At 44.2% G+C, this 22,538-nt stretch overlaps 2 protein-coding genes across 2 annotated transcripts; one reads left to right on the forward strand and one right to left on the reverse strand.

Annotated features, from left to right (window-relative positions):
- Positions 1-312: 312 nt before the first annotated feature.
- LOC144739402 (testican-3-like) lies at positions 313-3,842 on the forward strand (the record flags this gene model as incomplete). Its single annotated transcript, XM_078622356.1, has 8 exons — positions 313-421; positions 989-1,097; positions 1,197-1,296; positions 1,919-2,023; positions 2,097-2,318; positions 3,027-3,089; positions 3,198-3,335; positions 3,694-3,842. Coding segments are annotated over 8 exons (995 nt in total), but the record flags the coding sequence as incomplete, so codon positions are not given.
- Positions 3,843-11,041: 7,199 nt separating this feature from the next.
- LOC144739401 (choline transporter-like protein 1) lies at positions 11,042-22,062 on the reverse strand. The gene is given in 17 exon segments (XM_078622355.1): positions 11,042-11,092; positions 11,210-11,410; positions 11,412-11,447; positions 14,209-14,346; positions 14,407-14,490; positions 14,571-14,687; positions 14,731-14,770; positions 15,930-16,098; positions 17,462-17,648; positions 18,495-18,637; positions 19,065-19,154; positions 19,628-19,797; positions 19,953-20,046; positions 20,125-20,261; positions 21,066-21,208; positions 21,759-21,845; positions 22,039-22,062. Coding segments are annotated over 17 exon segments (1,911 nt in total).
- Between the last annotated feature and the right edge of the window lie 476 nt (positions 22,063-22,538).

Raw genomic sequence — 22,538 nt, forward strand, 5'->3', positions numbered from 1 at the left:
CTGTAACAAGTTCCATCTGTTTTTAGCCGTAAGAATACTTAACAGGCTTAGAGGGGAGCATGAGAGCAGCGTCGTCAGTGGACCGTACAAGTGACACGCAGACGTCAACACTTGGACACAGAAACACAACTAAGAATCACTGATCCGGGATTTAGAAGAACAAAAGGAACATTTAATCTTGCAAGATTCGTGCGCAAGGGATTATTATCCCCATCAAGCTCTCTAAAGACGGATTCCCTGTTTTGGGCACAAAAATGCACAAAACACGTACACAATAAAACACACATCAGATTTCCTTTTGTGTTTCTTCAGGTCTTGATCCTGCCAAAGACCCGTGTCTGAAGATCAAATGCAGTCGACACAAGGTGTGTGTGGCTGAGGATTATAAAACTGCCACTTGTGTCAGCCAAAGGAGAGTTAGGTAAGACACACACACACACACACACACACACACACACACACACACACACACACACACACACACACACACACACACACACACACACACACACACACACACACACACACACACAATGCAGCTCTTGAAAACAGTGCTGAAATGTTTCCAGGAGAAAATTAAATGAATGTATTACTCCCACCTCCTTCCCTCAGTGTCTTCTTGGTGCTTCCACATTAGCATCATGAGGAGTGTCTGACGTCGTATTTTTTCAGCTGACCGACTCTTCGCTGTGTGCTCTTGTGACTGTTGTGTGACTGTTGTGTGACAGTCGTGCGTGGTCCAATTACACCGACGCTGCTGCAGCTTTACAGCGGACACAAAGTCCTGCCAAGTGATGTGAATGTGTTCTGTATGTGTGAGCGCAGACACTGACCAACACTGACCTGATTTCCCATTCTTAGCAACAACACATGAACTGTGGCACATCACTATCAAATCACACAAAATCCTAAAGAACAAAACACACAGATGGAACGCTACATGCAGAAGGGGAGCATCTCGTCACAGTGACCGTGTGTTTTATTGTAGTTTTAAAGATGCCAACTTGTATCAGAGTCCTGGGTCAAAGTGCAAACCCTGCCCGGTGGTTCACCCGTCTCCAGTATGTGGAACAGACGGTCACTCCTACTCCACCAAGGTACATGAGCAGTTCATCTCACTCCCTTAATACAATTATTGTGTGTCACATGTCTCATTTACTCATATTTCACGTTTGGTCTCTCTCTCTCTCTCTCAGTGTAAATTAGACTACCAGGCGTGCATCGCAGGAAAGAAGATTGCTATGAAGTGTCCTGGCATGTGTCCTTGTCCCGCTGACCCTTCTGCAGAGAGGAAAGGTCAGGACATGATCCTGGGAGGTTGAGGCCAATCATAACCGAATCCTCTCACTGAATATAAGCGAACAATATCTCCCGGTCATCGAAGGACTGGATGGGACAGTACAGAGACAGGAATCATGTTCATGTCCAGTCCAGACCAAAGATTTGAGGCACAGCTGAACGCTTCCAGCAGCAGTGTCAGCGGTCTGAACGGTCCATCTGGTCGGTTCCAGAAGTTCCAGAGCATTCTACCTCGTCAATCTGATGACGGTTCAGAGCGTCACTAACGTTCTGACCGATCAGCTGGTGACGGGTACCCATGTGGGACGTGTCTGTGACTGTGTGATGTAGCCAGACACAGCAAACATGCAAACTTTTGAACTTTTTTTTAGGTGCACCAGCACAAAATTTGGCTGCACCCACATTTTTCATTGCATCGCTTTTGAGACCATAAGGTCACCTTTTAATCACTCTCCATAACTTTCATAAGATGGGCATGATTTTTAAACAAGAATAACGTGTAGAAAAACTGTTGTTGCAAGTTGTTGCGCCTGGAATCTTTGGTCTGGACTGGACTTAAGAACAACAAACAAATCCATTGTTTTGGTAAAATACAATCATTTGTGGTTTTGTTTGTCAGCATGCAGTGAGTCAGACCTGAAGGAGGTTGTGAGTCGCCTGAGAGACTGGTTTCGGGTGCTTCACGAGAACGGAAACCACAAGAGGGTCAAGATCCAGAAGAGCAGTAAGTTGCACCCTCTTCTTGTCTTCTTGTATTCTGACAAAGTAAATCTCCAACCTGGTCCTCACTCCCACAGAGTTTGAAGTTGGAGCATCACCCATCTGTAAAGATCCGCTGGCATGGATGTTCTCCCGCCTGGACACAAACTTCGACCTGCAACTTGACCAATCAGAGATCAAGAGCCTGTACCTGGACAGGAACGAGCCGTGCTCCGGCACCTTCTTCAGAACCTGTGATTCTCATGCAGACAAGCTTATTAGCAGCTCGGAGTGGTGCATGTGTTTCCAGAGGTACACAGGTAATGGTTTCACACGCACACACACACATTGGACTAAAGCAGGGTTTTCCAAACCGGTCCTCCAGGCCCCCCTATCCTGCAGGTTTTAGATGTCTCCCAGCTCCTACACACCTGATTCAAATCAGCAGCTTGTTGTCAGACCTCTGCAGAACTTCACAGAGACTGAGCAGGGTGAGGTAGGAGCAGGGTGACATAGGGGAGGATAGGAGGATAGGGGGCCCTCGAGGACTGGTTTGGACACCCCTGCAATAAAGGGAAGGAAAAACTAATGCTGTGATTCAAATGTTTTATCTTTTAAAACTAAAAACAAAATGGATATGCATTGAAAAAGGAAGGAAAAAAACATGACACAGAAGCAATCAATGCAGGCAAATGTAGATTAATACAGGGTGACACAAAAAACTTTTTAACAATCCAATAAAACCAAGAGTGATAGAGGAAAATATTTTATTTATAGTAATTGAAACCTTAAAATATGCCATTTAAGAAACAATGATGCATTTTCATTTTTTTTAAATTACTTCTGTAGATGGTGGAATAACACCGTTTTTATAAAACATTTTTATGGCTAACGCACGCTGTTGCCAGTTCCACTGATCCATGGTTACTAATGTGGGGGTGTGTTTACTTGCTCTAGGTCACTGTCTGTCAGTGCTGCCACTTGCTCATGTCTTACGCACGTCAGGAGTCTCTCCCTCTTTTTTACAGATTCCCCCTGCAAAGCAGAGCTGTCCAGCATCAACAAAAAGCAGGCAGGGAAGAAGCTTCTGGGTAAGACACCACACACACACACACATACACACACACACACACACACACACACACACACATTACCCAGACTCACCGTTGTTGTCGGTCTCTGTTGGCATATATGTACAGGTCAGTATCTGCCGTCCTGCGATGAGGACGGTTACTACAGGTCCCACCAGTGTCACACCAGCAGTGGCCAGTGCTGGTGTGTGGATCGCTATGGCAACGAGGTGTCCGGCTCGCGTACCCACGGCCCTGCGGACTGCGGTAGGCCAAGCACTGAGGAGAACAGGCTGTCGTGGTTCTGTGCTTGTGAAAGGGAGCAGAGAAACGTGGTGCTGCCATGTGGAGGCAGAACAAAAGAAAGTTTTTCAAACAAAAGACATTTTTTTTTCTCGACATCCTGTGTCAAAGACACTTTTAATGGAATAGTTGGCAAAAATTTATTTTCAGTTGTGGGAGGATGGAGTATGTTGCTTTGATGTACACCAAAGATAAATACAGGTTTAAGAGGGACTAAATTGCAAGAGCCCTGTGACAAAGCCTTGAGGAGTCTCACTGTTTTACACGTTCCTGTGTGCTCTGAGCCTGAATACATTCAAATAACAATGGTTCTGTCTGTTAGGTGTGATTTTGGAGTCTTCTGGAGACCTTGGCAGCGGAGACTCAATGTTCACTGATGATGAAGATTCATTTGTCCTCAACGACGAGGCGGAAATGGATACCGAGGACGACGAGGATGACGAGGATGACAATGATGAATATCTGTCGTAATTTAAAAACAAAAACAAAGAAGACAAAACCGTCTGGTCAAACTGCACGTTTTTAGGTGACTCCCCAGGCAGATACTTAATTGTACTAACAGCCTATGGACTATTCTCTGTGTATTGTTTTTTCATAGGTTGAAAACAAAATATTTCTCTTCCCGTCTAAGTATAAAATATGACTGGTTAATCACACTCGTTCACTTGTGTGTCAGTCAAGCAGAGAATACAGCGAGGACTTAAAAGCGACAGCTGATCTGATGCTTTACGTTCGGCGCAGAGACTCCAGTGTCTCCTTTCATTGGACAGTCTATGTCTTCTGTTGTGTCCTGTCTTTGTGCAGCGATCTGGTGCCCGACCTCTGACGCCTTGAAGCGCAGTGTTTGAGATTCTACCACTCATCCCCTCCATCCTCTTCCTCCCCCAAATCCTTGTAATGTCCCTGTGTATAGGTAGGATGTCGCCGGTGTAGATAAGAGAATATTGCACTCTTTAGATTTCTTTCAGTCCTGATTTGTAACTGTGACTGTACATGTGTGGAAAAACAAGATAAGAGTTCGACATGGGGAGAATTAGGGCAGCACACAGTGTGTATGGAACAACAATCAAACTCAAATTGTTTGCTGTTCACTGAGACAAAAAAAGAAACACATCAAATCATCTCCAAAGCTCCAATCACAAGGAGAGACAGATTATCACTCGCAGGGAAAAGAAAGCGGGTGGTGTTGGAGGGAGAAAAAGAAAACATCTATTTTTCTAATCCAGTTTTTGGATGAACACAGAAGATGAAACAGATTTGATTTAGCATGTCCAACACTGCGTGAGGTTGTTTCACTCTGAACCAGAAGCTAAGCCTCTGTGGAACTCAAGATATAATTGAGCTTGAGGCAGAAAAATTCCCCTCGCTGTTATCGCCTGAAACTGCTCGCGCCAAAAATCGGAGGTTAAAAAAAAGAAAAGAAAAAAAATGGTTTGCTGACCTTTATTGTGTCAGGGAGCTCAAAGAAGAACCTCATCATCAAAAAGAAAATGCGGTGTACATGTTCTAAAATTTCAGATGAGTAGCTGGCGTCTCAGATTTCAATGTAACCGAAGGGTTCGGTCTTTAGGTTAGGTTTGGAGTTGCCAGGTAGGAGACAGAGAGGAAGGCCAAAGAGGAGCTTTATAGATGCAGTGAGGGAGGACATGGAGGTAGTTGGATACAGAGTAGAGGATACAGAGAACAGGGAAAGATGGAAATTGATGATTCGCTGTGGCAACCCCTGAAGAGGGACAAAGCCGAAAGGAGAAGAAGAAGAAGTAGTTCAGGTCTAGGTTACGGTTAGCACAGCCATGCAGGTCGGATGAAAAAATAAGGTCTGGCAGAGTGTTACAGTGTGCAAAGGACAGGTGAGTGGGTCGGAGGACAAACGTATCACTGGTCAGGAAGCAGCGTTCGAGTGGCCATAACTGAGAGGCAGAGATACTTAGACGTACTTAGAGGCTGACGACACGTAGATTCCGCTCGATTTGAACATGTTTATGTTATGAGTACAAAGGCAAGAGGGAGCTTTGGTTTTGACAGCTTTATATAAAATTAAAATACCGTCTTTCAGTGTTTACTTTGTTTGAAGAGCTTGATTTGTACTTGATCTGCGTGAGCTACCTACTGTATATATCTGTCGGGTTGGAAACTGACCTCAGGTTTGTGTCTTTACCTGGGATCAGCTGCTGTCCTACTTTATTGCTCATTTATTAAACCATTACTCATTTTTGAATGAAACATCTCTTGACATTCCATGTTAAGACCTTAAAAGTGCCATCAGATGCTTCTCTCTCACACGATCCCTTTTAACATGGAATTTCACTTCACCGGAATGGAGATATTTCGGTCTGAAAGCGTTTTGCGAGTGTGATGACGTGCGGTTCATTTCGATGACCTCAGACACTGTAGCCACTCTCAACCAATCACACACTGTCATCATAGCTCCGATAGTGTCTCAAGGTTCTGATGCCGATGCATTTTTTTTACAGTGTACGTGTGATTTGCTGAAATAAAAGCTATATTGAACGACCTTTGTTTACTTGGTCATGGTTGCTGCTTAGCGGGAGACCTCATGTTCAATGGTTTATTTATTTAGGACGAAATGAGTCACTTGAAATATGCAACTGTTGGAGATTTGTCCTGTGAACAAAATGAGTCAACATCTGCAGGAAGTAAAAGATGCGAGCCCTTATACATGACTCCAGCTAATGACAGAGGGACAAACCTGCTTGTTTATAGGCAGGAATGTTGTTCTATTATTTAAAGAAAGAACCTGTAAATATTCAATGAGTCGGCGATGCACTGGCACCATACGTGTACACACAACTCATTTAACATGTAACATGGAGCAAATGTGTGACGCTTTAACAGTCGGTACATCAGACGGGAAGTTTGTGTCCTCCTTTTTTTATTCATGGACCCATTAAGGCAGGAACTCACACAATTAATGTGTGTGTGTGCGTGTTGGCAGTAGGGCCTGTTAAGGAAGTCAAATGTACACACACACACACACACACACACACCTCTCTGTGCCGACCATTGAGATGTGAAGCGATACCATCTCTGAGGTTCATTTCCAGCCGCTTGTTGAGACAGCCCAACAATTACAAGACAAAGAAAAAAAAATTCAATTAAAAATAAGGGAACAACGAGACAGAATTACAGAGCACTGACAGGAAGTGCCTGAAATGACTGGAAGCACTTTTGACCTTGGGAAATCCAGGTTTCTTGGATGTACATCACTCATGCCGCAGTCGTTTATTGTGTATTTATTACCTGTGAGGCAAAATCATAGAATTGTCCACAACAGTAGATCAGACATGTCAGTGTCCCTCAGGGTTTAATGTGTTTAATGTCCCTCTCCACATTACAATAGTAATAAAAGAAGACTGATCTCCTGCTCTGCTCCAAAATGTTGCGTCATTCTAAGAGCAGACTGAACAAGTTCCTCAGCAGAGTTCACTCCTTCTAGTTCTCAAAGTGGTTCAGTGTCCGACCGTGACGTAAACGTACTGCATGTGTGTTATTGTACACCACTCACAAAAAGTTAAAGCTACCGTAATTTTGGGTGATATTTGCGTAAAAATATAAAACATTCATGCTACCGTGATTATTATATGATGAATGAAATGTGAGAAGGTCCCTGGTTCCTGGGATCTTTTTCTGTAGTTTTCATGCGCTCCCCGTGTCTGCATGGGTTAGCTCCGGGTACTCCGTTTTCCTCCCGACTCCCAAAAGCATGCTGAAGTTGGTCACTCTAAATCACCCATGTGAATGTGAGTGCGAATGGTTGTCTGTCCTTCACGTACCCTGACGTTCTCTGGAATCGGCTGGGATCGGCTGCAGCACAACGGAGACCCTCAACTGGAGCAACGGGAGAGGAGGAACGATTGAAAGAATGAAATGCATGTATTGTTCTACCTCAACAAATGAAACAAAAGCCAACAGCAGTGGTGGGAGTATGACAACGACAGCCTACCCCCAACTCCAACAGTATGACAAAGATGACTGTTAAGTGGTCAATACATTGGATCAGACACTTGTTGTTAATGTGGTTCATGACCTTGATAGACAACAACATGATGCGCAGAACAACCTTGACAACATTTGGATATATGCATTCAAACGTTCACAGAAGGTCCTCTATGCTGCATTGTACATTTTCCGAACTTTTTATTTAGTGTAACTACACTTTTAAATGTTTTCTGAAAAGAGGTGCAAGGTCTGGATGCAAAAGTCTTTTGTGTTGAGTCAAAATAAAAGATTTTCATTTCGTTGTACGACTCCGGAGTCGTATGACTCCAAAGTATTTCTGTTTTTCACCCCAGAACTTCAAATTCACAGGAATCTTCTTTAATCTTGTTATTTTGTCTCTGATCGAAAAAAAAGCGACTCAAATCACAAGTCACAGCTGCAGGATAAATCTACCAAACTGCTGTTTCTTAGGTCATTTAAACTCATATTTGAAGGGCTTAGAGAATATTTGATGTTCAGCCAGAGTGGCTTTACAATGTTTGCACACAGGAGCATGGACTTTCTTGTTTGCGTCTTGTTTATGGACAAGATGAACACACCACTGACGAGGCCGAGTGCCCACACAGAGCTGCTGAGGAGGCGCAAGGCTGACTTTAATGGTTCACAGCCTGTCGATACACACACACACTGGGTGGATGGGTGGAGCAGTTGAATCAGAGCTGTGCTGAAGATACCAGAGGTGAACTGGTGAATAGGTCACTGATTACGATTTCAAAGCTGAAAGACGTGAATATAATCATTTTATGTCGAGGTTGTTCTGTTGATTCACGTCAAACCTCAAAACAAATACCAACTATCCCATTAAGATAACCAAACCTTGTTACATCCTGCTGCAGCAGATCAGTTTCCTGTGTTTCAGCCCAACAAACGAGAGGTTTCCAGGAAGAACTGTTGAGCTATAAAGAACGATCACTTAGCAGTGACTCACAACCAGACATCAGGCTGTTTTTCCTCTGGATTCCTGCGTTTTAATGGCGGCGTTCCCGTCAATAAGCCAACGCATCAGTAGTTGTCTACAAAGACTTGTGAATGCATGCAGGGAATAACCAACTTCAATTTCTTTTTACATTTCTTTCGGGATCCAATAAAATTATGTTTTATACATTTTATAATTCCCAAAACTTTTATTTATGACAGTAAAATCTATTTTTTTCCTGGAGTGAGTGAATAGTGCTCGTGTGCAGTGTTTTCTAAATGTTCTGGAGTATTTTTCATTCAGGAACTGCTGCACTCAGGTGGTTCAATCAGCCCTGAACTTTTAATGAAACAGCAAGAAAACCTGTGATGGCAGGTAGTTTAGTCCACTTGGTTTTCTCAGGTTGTTCTGTAACTTAAACTCATTTGCTGCCCCCTGCTGTTTGTAAATGGTTAATGTACATTGCAAAAGAATTTGGGGCATTCCTCAAGTCACCTCCAAATAGAAAGTCAAGTAATTGTCTTTAGGCAGTTTAAAATACACAAAACACACCAATGACACTAACATCTGTTTTAATTGAAGTAGCAGTTGAAGTAGTAGTTAAGAACAGTTTAAACAACCAAACTAAAATGTACACCAGAATAATATGACCTTTGTTAAACTGTTGACAGGGAAAAACCTCATGGACAAACCTAACAAAGTCAACTTATTAACCCTTATTAACCCTTGTCCATCCTTTGAAGACTACAGGTCTTCACGGGTCATATTGACCTGGTTTTGTTTGACTGATATAGACCATGTAGCATGAAATTATCACCAATTTCTGTGTTTGACCTTGTTAGTCAACTTCACTCCAACTTCTTGATATCTATTCTGCACCTATTTTTGCAATTTATGATGTTGTTGACCTCATTTGCATACAATTATTCCTAATATTTCAGTAAAAATAGTAATTCAGAATTCTGGATTCTGAGTTTGAATATAAGTTGATGTTTACTTACAGAGTGGTCTATGTGAGAGTTTAGCCAAAAAAATGTTTTGAAGCCATTTTTAACACGTTATTTTGGACTTCCTGTTGCTGACCCCGACCCCGACTGTCCCAGACCATCCTGTCGTCCTCCCGGTAATCACTTCAGCCTTCTGTCCCCGACTACGAACTACCTGCTAGGACCAACATTTATTGCCAAGAATCTTCAAACCCCAACTTGCAACTCAGAACAGAACAAAAACAGAACTGTGCGTGAGTGCTGGCATGAGTGGCAGGACGCAATGCTGTGGATTTTACAAATGGATGCATTACATTTATGGCACATGGTGCTGACTTTGGTGTCAGTCTTGCAGCACCTCGTCCTAGGAGATGGGTAGGGGGAAGCAGTTGGAGGGTGGGGGTGGGGGCTGCTTTCTTCTACCATTTTCATGTTTCTGTCTCAGACCAAAATGGTGGAGTTCCCATGTCTTGACCCATGTAGGGAATGTTCTATCAAAGATGAGAATGAAGTATGTTCACAAATCTGTAGCTTTGAAAATGTTCATTGTCTGGGAGCCCCATGTACATCAGAGTTTAGAAGATATTTTATGAAGTGTGTGTGCGTGCACATGTACGCGTGAGCATGTGAGCGTGTGTGTGAGTGTATATGTTTTGTGTGTGTATATGTTTTGTGTGTGCAGGTAGACAGTCAATCACAACCAGGTCAGTTTCATGTGGGTGAACCACAGGTTTAGATGTTTGTGTGTGTGTCAGAGAGAGGTCATTTGTGGGTGGGGGAGGCATATCAACGATGTGCTAAGTACATGTTTACAAATCTGCATCTTTCAAAGTGACAAGGAAAGAAAATGTGTGTGTGTTGTCTGGGAGCTGCATGAACATTAGTGTTTGGAATGAAATCATGTTTAGAAGATGTTTTGAGAGATGTGTGTGCGTGAAACGGGGGGTTGGTAGGTCTCGTTGTGTGTGGACCAGTGAGACCATGGGTTTGGATGCATTCTTGCTGGGTTAAATCGTAGGCAACTGGACTTCTGGTTTACTTGAAGACGTTTCGCCACTCAGAACTGAAGAAGCTTCTCGGATGAGTGGCGAAACGTCTTCAAGTAAACCAGAAGTCCAGTTGCCTACGATTTAACCCAGCAAGATACCATGACCTGGATGAAAACACATTAGTGTGGGGTTTTTTTAATCCTGTAACGCCAACTAATGGTGGGTAGTTGGGACCGGGAACATTACAAAATGTAATAAAATACCCATAATGCAATGCAAATAGTGGTCATTAATTTAATTTGAAAAAGAATGGAAATGGATGAAATATGTCAATTTTCAAGGGCGAATATATGGGAAAAAAACATTTTTAGAGCGTGTTTTTTGTGGCGGTTAGGTCGTTTTAACCCAAGGGCTGGATAAGGGTTAATAACAACACCCCGGATGTTTCCCATTTAGAAATGTCAGTATAAAGACAAGAGTTCTTTTCAGAACCATTCTCTTGTGAAAAGTGCACAGCTGTTCTTGCTGTCATGGGAGTGGGAACCGGTACAGTACAGTATTAATATGTACAGGTTGTTTTGGCTTCTGTCCTTCGGGACTGCTCTTATTGGGCCTGCTGGAGAAAACCAAAAAATCACTATTTCAAGAACCCAGAAAAGTATTTGTTCCTGATCGTGTCTGTATTACAGAGGTACAGTTAGTCCAAACCATGTGTTCCAGATGTTACAACTCACCATGGGCTGCATTTCATATCTGTCTCTATCCTCTGGCTTGTACCGACCAGGTTTTCCTACTATTCTCAACATATTCCTGAAAAGACAAACACAAAGTGATTTCATCAATGGGAAGAATATAATAAAAATAAACTAAACTAAATAAATTCAAAAAATTCACGACTGTCTGGACCGACGTCTGCTCCGCTCTCACCATTAAGGCCTTGTCCATGTAGTACTCCTGTCCAGGGCTGCCGTCGTTGTACTTTGTGTCCACGGCGAAGCAGAGGAAGAGAACATCTACCACATTCTCAAACACGGACAGGAAGCAGTGAGCCACCAGGAAGGCAAACATGCAGACGATGAACAGAGGGAGAACCCACACGGTGTACTCCCTCTGGTAGTTCATAGCCAGGGACGCCCGTGAAGGCTGTGCAGGCCACAACCAGCACCTGGCGGAACACACATTATGCTGGTTGGAAAACTGAGGTCAGGTCACTGAGGGGCCTCCTTGGCAAATTCAGGCCACGTCCACACACACACACACACACACTTTGTTGTGCAAACACATCCTCCATCGCTCTGTTCGTAGTCCAGACGGATCCTGGGAACAGACTCTGTTCATACCTGGTCTCAGGGTGAAAACATTCTAATTCTCTGCCCTCTTCTTCACATCAGGAAAGGGAATCATTTTATGTGTCAAGGTGTCGCCTCCCCACCACCCAATCTCTGACCTTTGACCTCTTACCCCCAACGTCTCAGACCAACGATGACAACACCGAGGTTCACTGTGCGTTGGTGCTGCAGCAGACAGTGAGTCTGTTCGGTTTGAGGTCCTGAGTGCTTCTTCTTCTGCCTCTTTTTTCCGGTTCTCGGTGTTTCTCTTCATTTACTTCAGGTGACAGCGACTCAGCATCGTTTGATCTCACTCTTTTCATCATAAATCTCATTGTGGGCGGTTCTGTTTGTTCGGCAGTAAAAGATTCCTGATACCATGGAGGAAGACGTAGGAATAAATGGTCGTGGTCCGTGTGGACACGGCCTTATAAACGGATGGTTAAAAATTCTTCTTCTTCTTTCGGCTTTGTCCCTCTTCAGGGGTTGCCACAGCGAATCATCAATTTCCATCTTTCCCTGTTCTCTGTATCCTCTACTCTGACTCCAACTATCTCCATGTCCTCCCTCACTGCATCTATAAACCTCCTCTTTGACCTTCCTCTCTGTCTCCTACCTCCAACTCCATCTCTAACGTTCTCCTACCAATGTATCCACTGTCCCTCCTCTGCACATGTCCAAACCATCTCAATCTAGCCTCTCTATCTTTTTCTCCTAACCTTCCTGTCTGTGTTGTCCCTCTGATGACCTCATTCCTAATCCTGTCCATCCTGGTCACTCCTAAAGAGAATCTCAGCATCTTTAACTCTGCCACCTCCAGCTCTGCCTCCTGTCTTCTGCCTATCTCTAGTGTCTCTAAACCATACATCAGAGCTGGTCTAACCACAGTCCTGTAAACCTTTCCCTTCACCTTAGCTGAAACTCTTCTATCACAAATCACTCCTGACACTTTTCTCCAGCTGTTCCACCCTGCCTGCACCCTATTCTTCACTTCTCTTCCACAGTCTCCACTACTCTGCACTGTTGATCCTAAGTACTTAAACTCCTGCACCTTCACCACCTCTGCTCCCTGTAACCTCACTTTTCCACTGGTCTCCCTTTCATTTATGCACATAAACTCTGTCTTGCTACGACTGACCTTCATTCCTCTTCTCTCTAGAGCAAACCTCCACCTTTCTAGGTTCTCTTCCAACTGCTGCCTACTCTCACTACAGATCACAATGTCATCTGCAAACATCATAGTCCAGGGAGACTCCTGTCTGACCTCATCTGTCAACCTATCCATAACCAAAGCAAACAAGAAGGGGCTCAGGGCCGATCCTTGACGCAGTCCTACCTCTACCTTGAAGTCTTCTGTCCTTCCAACAGCACACCTCACCACTGTTCTACTACCTTCATACATGTCCTGCACCAAGCCAACATACTTCTCTGACACTCCTGACTTCCTCATACAAAACCACAATTCCTCTCTTGGCACCCTGTCATATGCCTTCTCTAAATCTACAAAAACACAATGCAGCTCCTTCCTACCTTCTCTGTACTTCTCCATCAGCATCCTCAGTGCAAATATTGCATCTGTGGTGCTCTTTCTAGGCATGAAACCATACTGCTGTTCACAAATCTCCACTTCCTGTCTCAACCTGGCTTCAACTACTCTTTCCCAAACCTTCATGGTATGGCTCATCAACTTTATCCCTCATTAGTTACTACAACTCTGTACATCACCCTTCTTATAAATTGGTACCAGAACACTCTTCCTCCACTCATCAGGCATCTTGTTACTGTCTAATATTTTGTTCAACAACCTAGTCAGAAAATCTACCGACACTTCCCCTAAACACTTCCATACCTCCACTGGTTTGTCATCTTGCCACTCTTCATCCTTTTTAAAGCTTTCCTGACTTCATCCTTTCTAATCTGATCAACCTCCTTCCTAATCATTTCTGGCTCCTCATTCCTACGTTCCCTATCGTTTTCTTCATTTAACAATTCCTCAAAGTATTCTTTCCATCTCTTCAACACACTTTCCTCACTGGTGATGACACTTCCCTCTCTGTCCTTAATCAACCTAACCTGCTGTACATCCTTCCCAGCCTGATTTCTCTGCCTCACCAACCTGTACAACTCCTTTTCCCCTTCCTTTGTATCTAACCTCTCATACAACTCCTCATATACCTTATGTTTGGCCTTGGCCACTTCCCTCTTCACTTCCCTTGCCCTCTCTTTGTACTCTAGCCTGTTCTCTTCTGTTCTCTCACTGTCCCATCTCTTCTTCGCTAATTTCTTTCTCTGTACACTCTCCTGAACCTCAACATTCCACCACCAGGTTTCCTTGTCCTCCTTTCTCTGTCCTGAGCCCACACCTAGCACCTTCCTACCTGTCTCCCTAATCACTGTTGCCGTAGCCTCCCAATTATCTGGGAATTCCTCAACACGGCCCCAGCACTGCCCTAACCTCCTTCCTGAATTCTTCACAACATTCCTCTTTCTTCAATTTCCACCATTTGATTTTCTTCTGTCTTCACCCTCTTCCTTTTCCTCACCTCCATCACCATCTTACAACTAAACAAAAAAGAATCATCACTTCGTGATTGGTACCTTCCCGAGGAAGAGAACAAAGTCGCCCACAGTGTTGATGGCGGCCACTCGGAGCGCATTTTCCACCAGGATGACGAGAGCATCGCGCGCCGAAGTGCAGAAACTGGTGCTGTTGATGGCCGTCGCCGTGTACGCGTTCTGAAACGGTAAGACATGTCGTTGCAGTGTCCTCGGTCCTTCACCACTGATTCGACTTACTTGGTTCAAATATGCCAGACACTTCTCCAGACACCACAAGCAGCAGATGCAGGCTTTCACCAGGCAAAGAGCGATGGCGTTCTTCTGTGAAAACCAGACGTGACGTCAACAAGGCCATCACAGACGGCAATGTTACATTCACACTCGGAAAGTTCTGTGTTCACCTTTCCCTTGAGCTGACTGTGAATGTACATGAGGACGACACGAGGGATCTTGACCAGCGTGATGATGAAGGAGCCTTTGGCCAAAGTGCCCAGGTGGTAGCGGAGGGTACGCAGCACCTTTGGCCAAAGTGCCCAGGTGGTAGCGGAGGGTACGCAGCACCGCGGACAGAATGGGAGTCATTGGCATCTGAGATTTATCTCTTTGAGAGGAGAGGAGTGAAATGAAACAACACACATCGTTTCTCTTTCATTTACACAGATGACTCCTACATTCATCCCATCAAACCTAGAGTCATGGCGGCTACAGGAGCTAAGAGGCATTCATTCATTCATTCATTCACTCACTCACTCATCTTCTTCCGGTTACGAGCCGTGGTCGTGCTGGAGCCGATCCCAGCTGTCAGTGGGTGAAGGTCAGGGTTCACCCTGGACGACAGACAACCATTCACACTCACGTTCACACCTACGGGTGATTGACAGCGACCGATCCATTAAACCCACCAACACGGGGAGAGCAGGAACACTCCACACAAAGATCCCAGGCCAGGAACCAAATCAAACCAAGGACCCAGTGCTAACCACCACACCACAAATGACAAAAGTCAAAGGTGCACGTTGGGGCAGTGGGAGAAACTGTTTAGAAGAATGACAGCTGCATTGAATGACATTGGCTGGTGTGTGTGTGTGTGTGTATATGGGCAGTTGGGGGGTTGCTGGGACCATGTACAGCATTTAGTGCTACATTATGTATGAAAAGTGCTTTATAAAAGAAGACTGATTGATTAAGGAGTGACACCACAATCCGGAATCCCAGATCGGCTCCTTCTCTTCCCTCCAGATTCATCCCTCCAGCCAGCAGGTACCTGAACATGTTAGTGTTTTCTTATTCACACATTCACACTCACATTCGCTGGTTGAAGAAGAATCTGGAAGTCTTCAAATGTAGAAAACTGAGTGTTACTGCTTCCATTGTATGGCTTCCAACTTGAAAGGAACCTTTATACTTCATTTCACCCGTTATCCAGCCTCAAAGCGTCAAGAGCTTTGTGTCACCATAGCAACGACACACCAATTCTGTTAGATGTTTAAATATCACTTCGCAGCATAAAACATAATTCTGTACAGATAGTATATTAAACGGGCGACACAGTTTGATTCCTCATCTGTCTGTGTGGAGCTTGCACGCTTTGCATCACCTGATGTTGTCTGTCCTTCACTGGTCCAGGGTGGACCCTGACGTTCAGCTGGGATAAGCTCCAGAACAACCGAGACCCGTAACCGGAGCAACGGGAGAAGACGATGAGACAGACATTTATACTGTGTATATACACACACCCACACACACACACACACACAGACCTCGTATAGTAGTAGGTGACCACAGCACCAGCAATGGTCATCTGCTGGCAGGCCAGAATGAACTCACTGATCCAGAACAGACCCACAGCGTGATACCACATCATGTACTGCAGAAGCCCCTCCATGTGGAATTCAACCAGCCCCGTGGAGCTGTTCTTCACTGGTGATCCTGGGAGGGAACATCGGTTTAAAGCCACTAATGTTCGTTGTGTGACACTGTTCTCGGTACGATGTGCACATTTCTAGTCACCATGGTCCCTCAGTCCGTCAGATGTCAGATAAGCCGGTGTGACTCTACAAGCAGAAGCGACGTTGCTCTCTGATGTGCTTATTATTATGTGGGTCGGCTCTCAAATAGAAAATTTGTGCGTACATAATCTTCAACACAGTTATTATAGTCCAAACTGCGTGAAAGTTATCGTTCTGCCCGACTTGATGGGAAATCGATGACTCCCTGGCGTTACTGCGTTCACGCAAACACTTTCCGGGAAAATCACTAAAAACGACACATTGTCCCATCTTGGAGTGGGACGTGAAAGAAGAAGAGTTGATCTCAGCTGTCCACTTCTTGCTCGACCCCCATAAACAACATTATCTACGCATTCAGGAAATTGCCTCCGAGCCGGCCGTAGGTGGTTTCTCAACCTTATGGCCCGTGGACCACAATGGGTCCAGAGGTCCAGAACACACAAAAAGTCCTGTTTTCTCAGCCCGGTAGCTTGACTGCACACTGAGCTAGAAACGTGATTTAAATACTAAAATGCAGGTTCAGTCTCTGATGTGACCTGAGTGAAATCAGGTTGAGGTATGTCAACCTGTGGCCCGTGGACTCTGACGGGGACACTGTCTACTACTGCTCCTACCTATGACACCGCCCCTTTAATCTAAGTCACTACATGTTCAGGGAAACATGTCAGCGAGGGATTTTCTGGTTCATCATTACGTTCTGTTTGTTAGCTGTGTTTCTCAAATCCAAATAAACCCACTTCAGCATGCAAAACAGACTGGGCCACCACCTTTCTGCACACGTCAATTAAGTGGTTAAGTCAAGTCCAAATTTATTTCCAAGGACCCAGTGAGCACGAGCACGCGCACATGAGCAGCTCTTAGGGACGGACGTGAGGACAAGTGTCCCTTCAGACCTCAACCGGTGGGGTCAGGGTCAGGTCCCTTGACACAAAGAGATCGAACTAACGGAGATCATCAAATGTAAATGTGTCATCATTCTGATGAGGACGAGGTCAGTTTATTTTAAATCACTGCTGAATTCACAAACCAGCAGCAGGAGAAGGAAGTGGGCAATGAGAAGAGAAACGGTTTGTCCCACATCACGAGACCGCCACGGCTTTCCACTCGTGGGAGTTTGGTCAGACAAGATGTCACAAGTGAAAACATTCATGTTGTACATGTTTGTGGATGGTACTACGATGACCTCATCATTCAAAAGACAAAAACATCTGCCTCCTTCATACCGAAGCTGCCGCGACAGAAGACGCTGTGGATGAAGTTCGATGCTGCAGACAGAAACTAACCTGCAGACCCCAGGAACAGAAACACGGCGATCCAATACACCCAGAAGAGCATGAGGCAGAGGAAGGTCCAGAACGGCTGCAGAGCCAGCAGGGGAATGTGGATGAACACTTTACCGGCCACGTGGAAGAGCGTGATGGTGAGGGCCACACGCTTCCGCAAGATCATCATCACCAGCAAGAGGATGACCTGGAGGGTTTCAGAGCGTCGGTCAGAAAAAATACTAACTTTCAAAGTCAAAGTCAACTTTGTTGTCAAATATACTGTATATGTGATACACAGACAGAGGAAATGACAGTCCTCAACACGCAGTGTGAACGGTACAAAAAAGTACAAATAGTGCATAAATTAAAATAGTCCTAACTGTAATATAAATAGTGCAATATATTAAGAAATAACTGGGTAAATATACTAACTAAATTAACTAAATTTAACCGTACCATTAAGTGGGAAAGAACAAGAGACATAAAATAATCAGACAACAGACAACCAGGGGACAAGGTGGAACTATAACTTATAATTAACTGAACTTACAATTATTACTGAACTTTTAGTAACTTTTATCCATGCTAACAGAAGGTTCCAATCACATCCACCATCAGAGCAAAACTACACATAAAGGGCTGAAAACGTAGACAAAGGAAGAACCGGATTTAACTCCTTAATACCAACGTTGCTGGTACATTCACACAAGGATACTTTACAGTACCGTAAGTATGGGACTGTTTGCAGAAAATGTGAAAGCTCGCTGGTGTCTGACAACAGACCCAATGAGATCACTGTTAAAACAGCAAAATGGCTGTTGTCAGCTTTCAGGAGGTGATGGACATTTTCTCCTTCTTCACACCAAGTCGGAGAAATGAGAGCATCTTCTCAGCTTTCAGGAACCGTTCAATGTTGTCAGCACAAACAGTCGCATAATTACGGCACTCCAAAGCATTCTAGTGTGATACTGTCAGCGGTAAAGGGTTAGATCCCGTATTGTGGTCCACGTGTCGTATTAAGCATCTTTAGCGCCTGAGGGTTCAAGCTTACCGTGAAGATCGTAGAACAGACTGAGTACACAAACAGGGCCTGTACGTTATCAGCAGTCACCGCTTTCCCAAACGCTGCAGTGGTTTTGTTGTTCAGGGCGTCCCTGTGGTCCATGTACAGCCACCACAGGACGCCTGTCCCACCTGCAAGACAGCAGACAGATACGTGTCACATCAGCAGGTACAAAAGCCACTACATGTTCTTGGCCGTTTCTCGCTTGGTGCTTGGTCACTTAGGGCATCACTACGTGGAACATCTTAGGCAAGACAATGTTCAAGAAATTGTTGAGAGGAGAATGGAAATAGACAACTGAACTCATGTGGGAATAAGATATTAATGATTGGTTCTGGAAGACTTTGTGATTGATTGAATGTTTTCAAGTTTCCTCAGATCAGCAATGTGATATCAATACAAGGCGGTGTACAGTTTTACAGTAGTTTTATCATGAAAATGCTTTGTATTTGACTTGTAATCTGTTATGTCACATTTTTACTTCCGGACCCCAAGAAGAGCAGCTTCCACCTAAGTGGTAGCTAATGGGGATCTGAATAAACAATAAACAATAGTTACCTGTCGTGCCGATGACCACCAGGATGGTTAAAATCCACACCAGAACTCTGGAGATGTAGCGGATGATGACCATCATGATGAGAGACAAAACTGCGGCAAAGACAAAGTGAAACTTGAAACCAAATAACATGGTGGATGTGACCTTGACCTGTTCACTGTACCTGTGTTTAATACTCCCTTTGCTTGGAAAACAAAGCCCTGTGTTTACATGTCATTTACAAACCACAGGACATCACATAACTGTTAGACGGAGTCGTACGGAGTGGAGGACTAACAAAATCAAAAGGAAACAACACTGAATGACTTGTGTCTTTGCTGCACCAATGGACGGACTGAGAACAGGCCTTTAATGAATGCCTCCAGGCCAAACTTCACCGGATGCGAAGGAGGTAACCACTCACACACTTCCTGTGTTATTTATGACAGAAATAGCTTGGCTTGTGAAAGCTGCCATCCTGCTGAATCCTCCGGGCAATTAGAGTTGAGCTGTCGGAGTGGCAGAAATTGCAGGACAGTGATAGCACATGCATACTGTAAGTCAGATGGAAGGACGTGGGTTTTACCTAGAGCCAGCACACAAAGGCCCATGATGATTTCCTTGCTGGCCATCAACCCGGCAACCGCTCGACGCACAATACTGTTGTCATTAACTACATTGATGAAGGCCTCAGCGAATTCCGCATAGCAGCTGATGTCCACAGGAATACAGCGGTGGAGAAGTGCTACGGTCTTACTGCACAGCAGAGAAGGATCATTGGTCAGACACGAACGTGCATGTGGTTCGTCTGGACCTTTGTTGTACAGGAAGTTCAGGGTACACTTGACCATGTTTTTGAATATTTTCAAGAAAACTAGAAAGATCAAATGTGTAAATAAAAACGGAGTTACCTTGGTCGAACAGGGAGTCTGGGACATTTAGTGAATCTCTCGGAATGGTGTGGGTATTGTGTAACAGACACATCATAGGTGCAAAGTGCAGATCCTATTGACAAGTTCCATTAAAGGATTTGGAAAAAGTGACACTGACACTGAAACACCGAAGGGATATTTCTCTTCTCACCATCATCCAGAGCAAACTGCCTCAAATCGTTGTATGTCGTCAATTCAGCAGCAGGACATTTGGAGACACACAAGGCAATGGACTTCACCTTCATGTTGATGAAGTCAATGTTGCACGGGTCCAGAAAGAAAACATTTCTGACAGAGAAGAACATATGCTTTACTTGCTAAAACACAGTGCCACAATTTCTTCCAGAATCAGAATACAAGTAGATGTAATGATTATAACATCAGTTGAGAGTTTTCTGTCTGGAATGAAAAGAGCAAGATGTTGACATTTGCTGCCCTGCTGCACAAATCCCTCATTGTAGCAGGAACGCCTTCATTCAGAGCCATGATGGGCAATCAGCCCATCAATAACGCATGACCCATTGTTTAGCCAACACTGGGCCTGCAAGCTGCATGCTAATGCAAAGCTACTACCCAAAGAAAGGATGATAAGAGGACAATGTGTTATCTACGGCCCCATAAACCTGAACCTGAATACTAAATTAGGATAGGTCACATATTTTATTAGATGTCACTCCGTGCTGGTGTCCTCTACAGACCAAACATCAAACAGATGAAACACTGTCGTCTGGGGACGAGGTGAAGCTTAGGTACAGTTCTGTGATATATAACACAAATATCTACGGTTACTTCAGGTCAATGAGGCAGGCAGCTGATGTAAAGAGGTATAGAAAATTGTTTACAAGATGCTGTTGGCAGAAAATGAGATTAGGATTACATGATGCAATCCTTGCATGTATATGTGTAACCCTACCGGCTTCATCTGGGCCACCAGAATCAACAAGCCTGAAGTTCAATCTTTCCATCACCTTTTTTTACGCAAAATATTAAAAGAAAATCTATTGCCAGCAGGATTATATGTAGACTATATGAGTCAAGCCAACCACAGAGACAGGTAAAGGTGCACGTGGTGAAAAGAATGAGCCAACATACTTGAGGTCTTTCATGTTCCGACCACTGAGGGGAACTCCCTCGATCTTGGTGTTGTTTTGACCACAGGTGTTACCATAACTGTCGTATCCGTAGATGAGTCTGGCGGAGGCACCTGTAAAAACTACGAAGCCACAAATACACGCCTGCAGAGGAAAAGTTACAAGCTGTCAGTCAGGGGAATGAGCCAGAGTCATTTCAAGATGTTGACCCTCAAACAGTCAACATATTTTGACACAACTGTAAATGCTGGTAATAATTTCCTGTCCGCCTTCATATAAATCATCAGTGTCAGAAATCATACTACACTATCTGCACAACACTGACAATCTATTCCACATCAAACATTTGTAGATATTTGCATGTATAACATAGAATCTTACTGTGTGCAAACACACATGTGCATAAATCACTTCATCAGGTCCATCTATAGGGACATGCTGCTGACACTTTCATCATCCAAAGTACTTTATTTATCCCAGAGGACAATTCCTTCATTCCAACAGCTTCAGCCGAGGAAGTAGAAAGACAGTAGTAAGTAAAAGACAAACTAGATGACACTAGAAGTGTGAATAAAGTATAGGTATGCATATCTAAATAAGGTAAGTACATATACAGCATACACATTCACTATATACACAATTCACACACACAGTGTTATGTAGCACTAGTTGTACTTTGCAGAAACCCACTTACCATGCCGATGCAGAACAGTGAGAACAGGACGAGCCATAGGATGTCCGTGCAGCTGCGCTGTTCCAGCGGTTTCCACTCACGTTTACTCTGCCGAGGCATAAATACAGCACAGGAGTGGACTTATTCTTCCTTTATGCTGTTTGGAGCTGGAACAGAACCCCTGCTGCCTCCGTGAGGAGTCCACTTGTTACTGTCCACACACGCCTCCCGCCGGACTCCCCCCCACGACAACTAGCCTGACAGTTTCCAAGTCGCTGAACTTCCACCATCTTTATCTTACCTGAGCGCTGCTACAACATCCCATTGTAAACACTCCAGGTAAAACCTTGAGCTCGACCAACGCAAGGCTGTATCTGTGTTTTCTTCGGTAGAATACAGGTTTCTTTAAGTCATGTCTTTCTCTCATTTCGCGACGAGCTAAACACTTTAAGTTTCAACTGTCCTCTCAAGAGTTCACTCACAAACACCCACTTTCCAAGTCGCTGCCTTCAGGTAACAGGTAAAAAAAAATACAACACGGAAACAAACGTGTTTCATATGCTGCCTTCATGAGCTGCCGGACACTTCAACACTATTAGTTGCGCACCGAGTAACAGATGGGGTACTCACAACAAAACATGAACGAACAACACGTATTTAAAATACATACCTAAATAAAATTTTACAGTTGTTTTTTAGGTTCCTTGCTCGCTGGATAATATACATACTAAGGACGTCGCGAATGAACTGAAGTAATTTTGTGAAGTTCCGAGATGTCAGAGAAGTAGCACAGCGGTCGGC

The sequence above is a fragment of the Lampetra planeri genome, unplaced genomic scaffold, assembly GCF_965212315.1.
Source record: "Lampetra planeri unplaced genomic scaffold, kcLamPlan1.2.h2 scaffold_1470, whole genome shotgun sequence".
Classification (NCBI taxonomy): domain Eukaryota; kingdom Metazoa; phylum Chordata; class Hyperoartia; order Petromyzontiformes; family Petromyzontidae; genus Lampetra; species Lampetra planeri.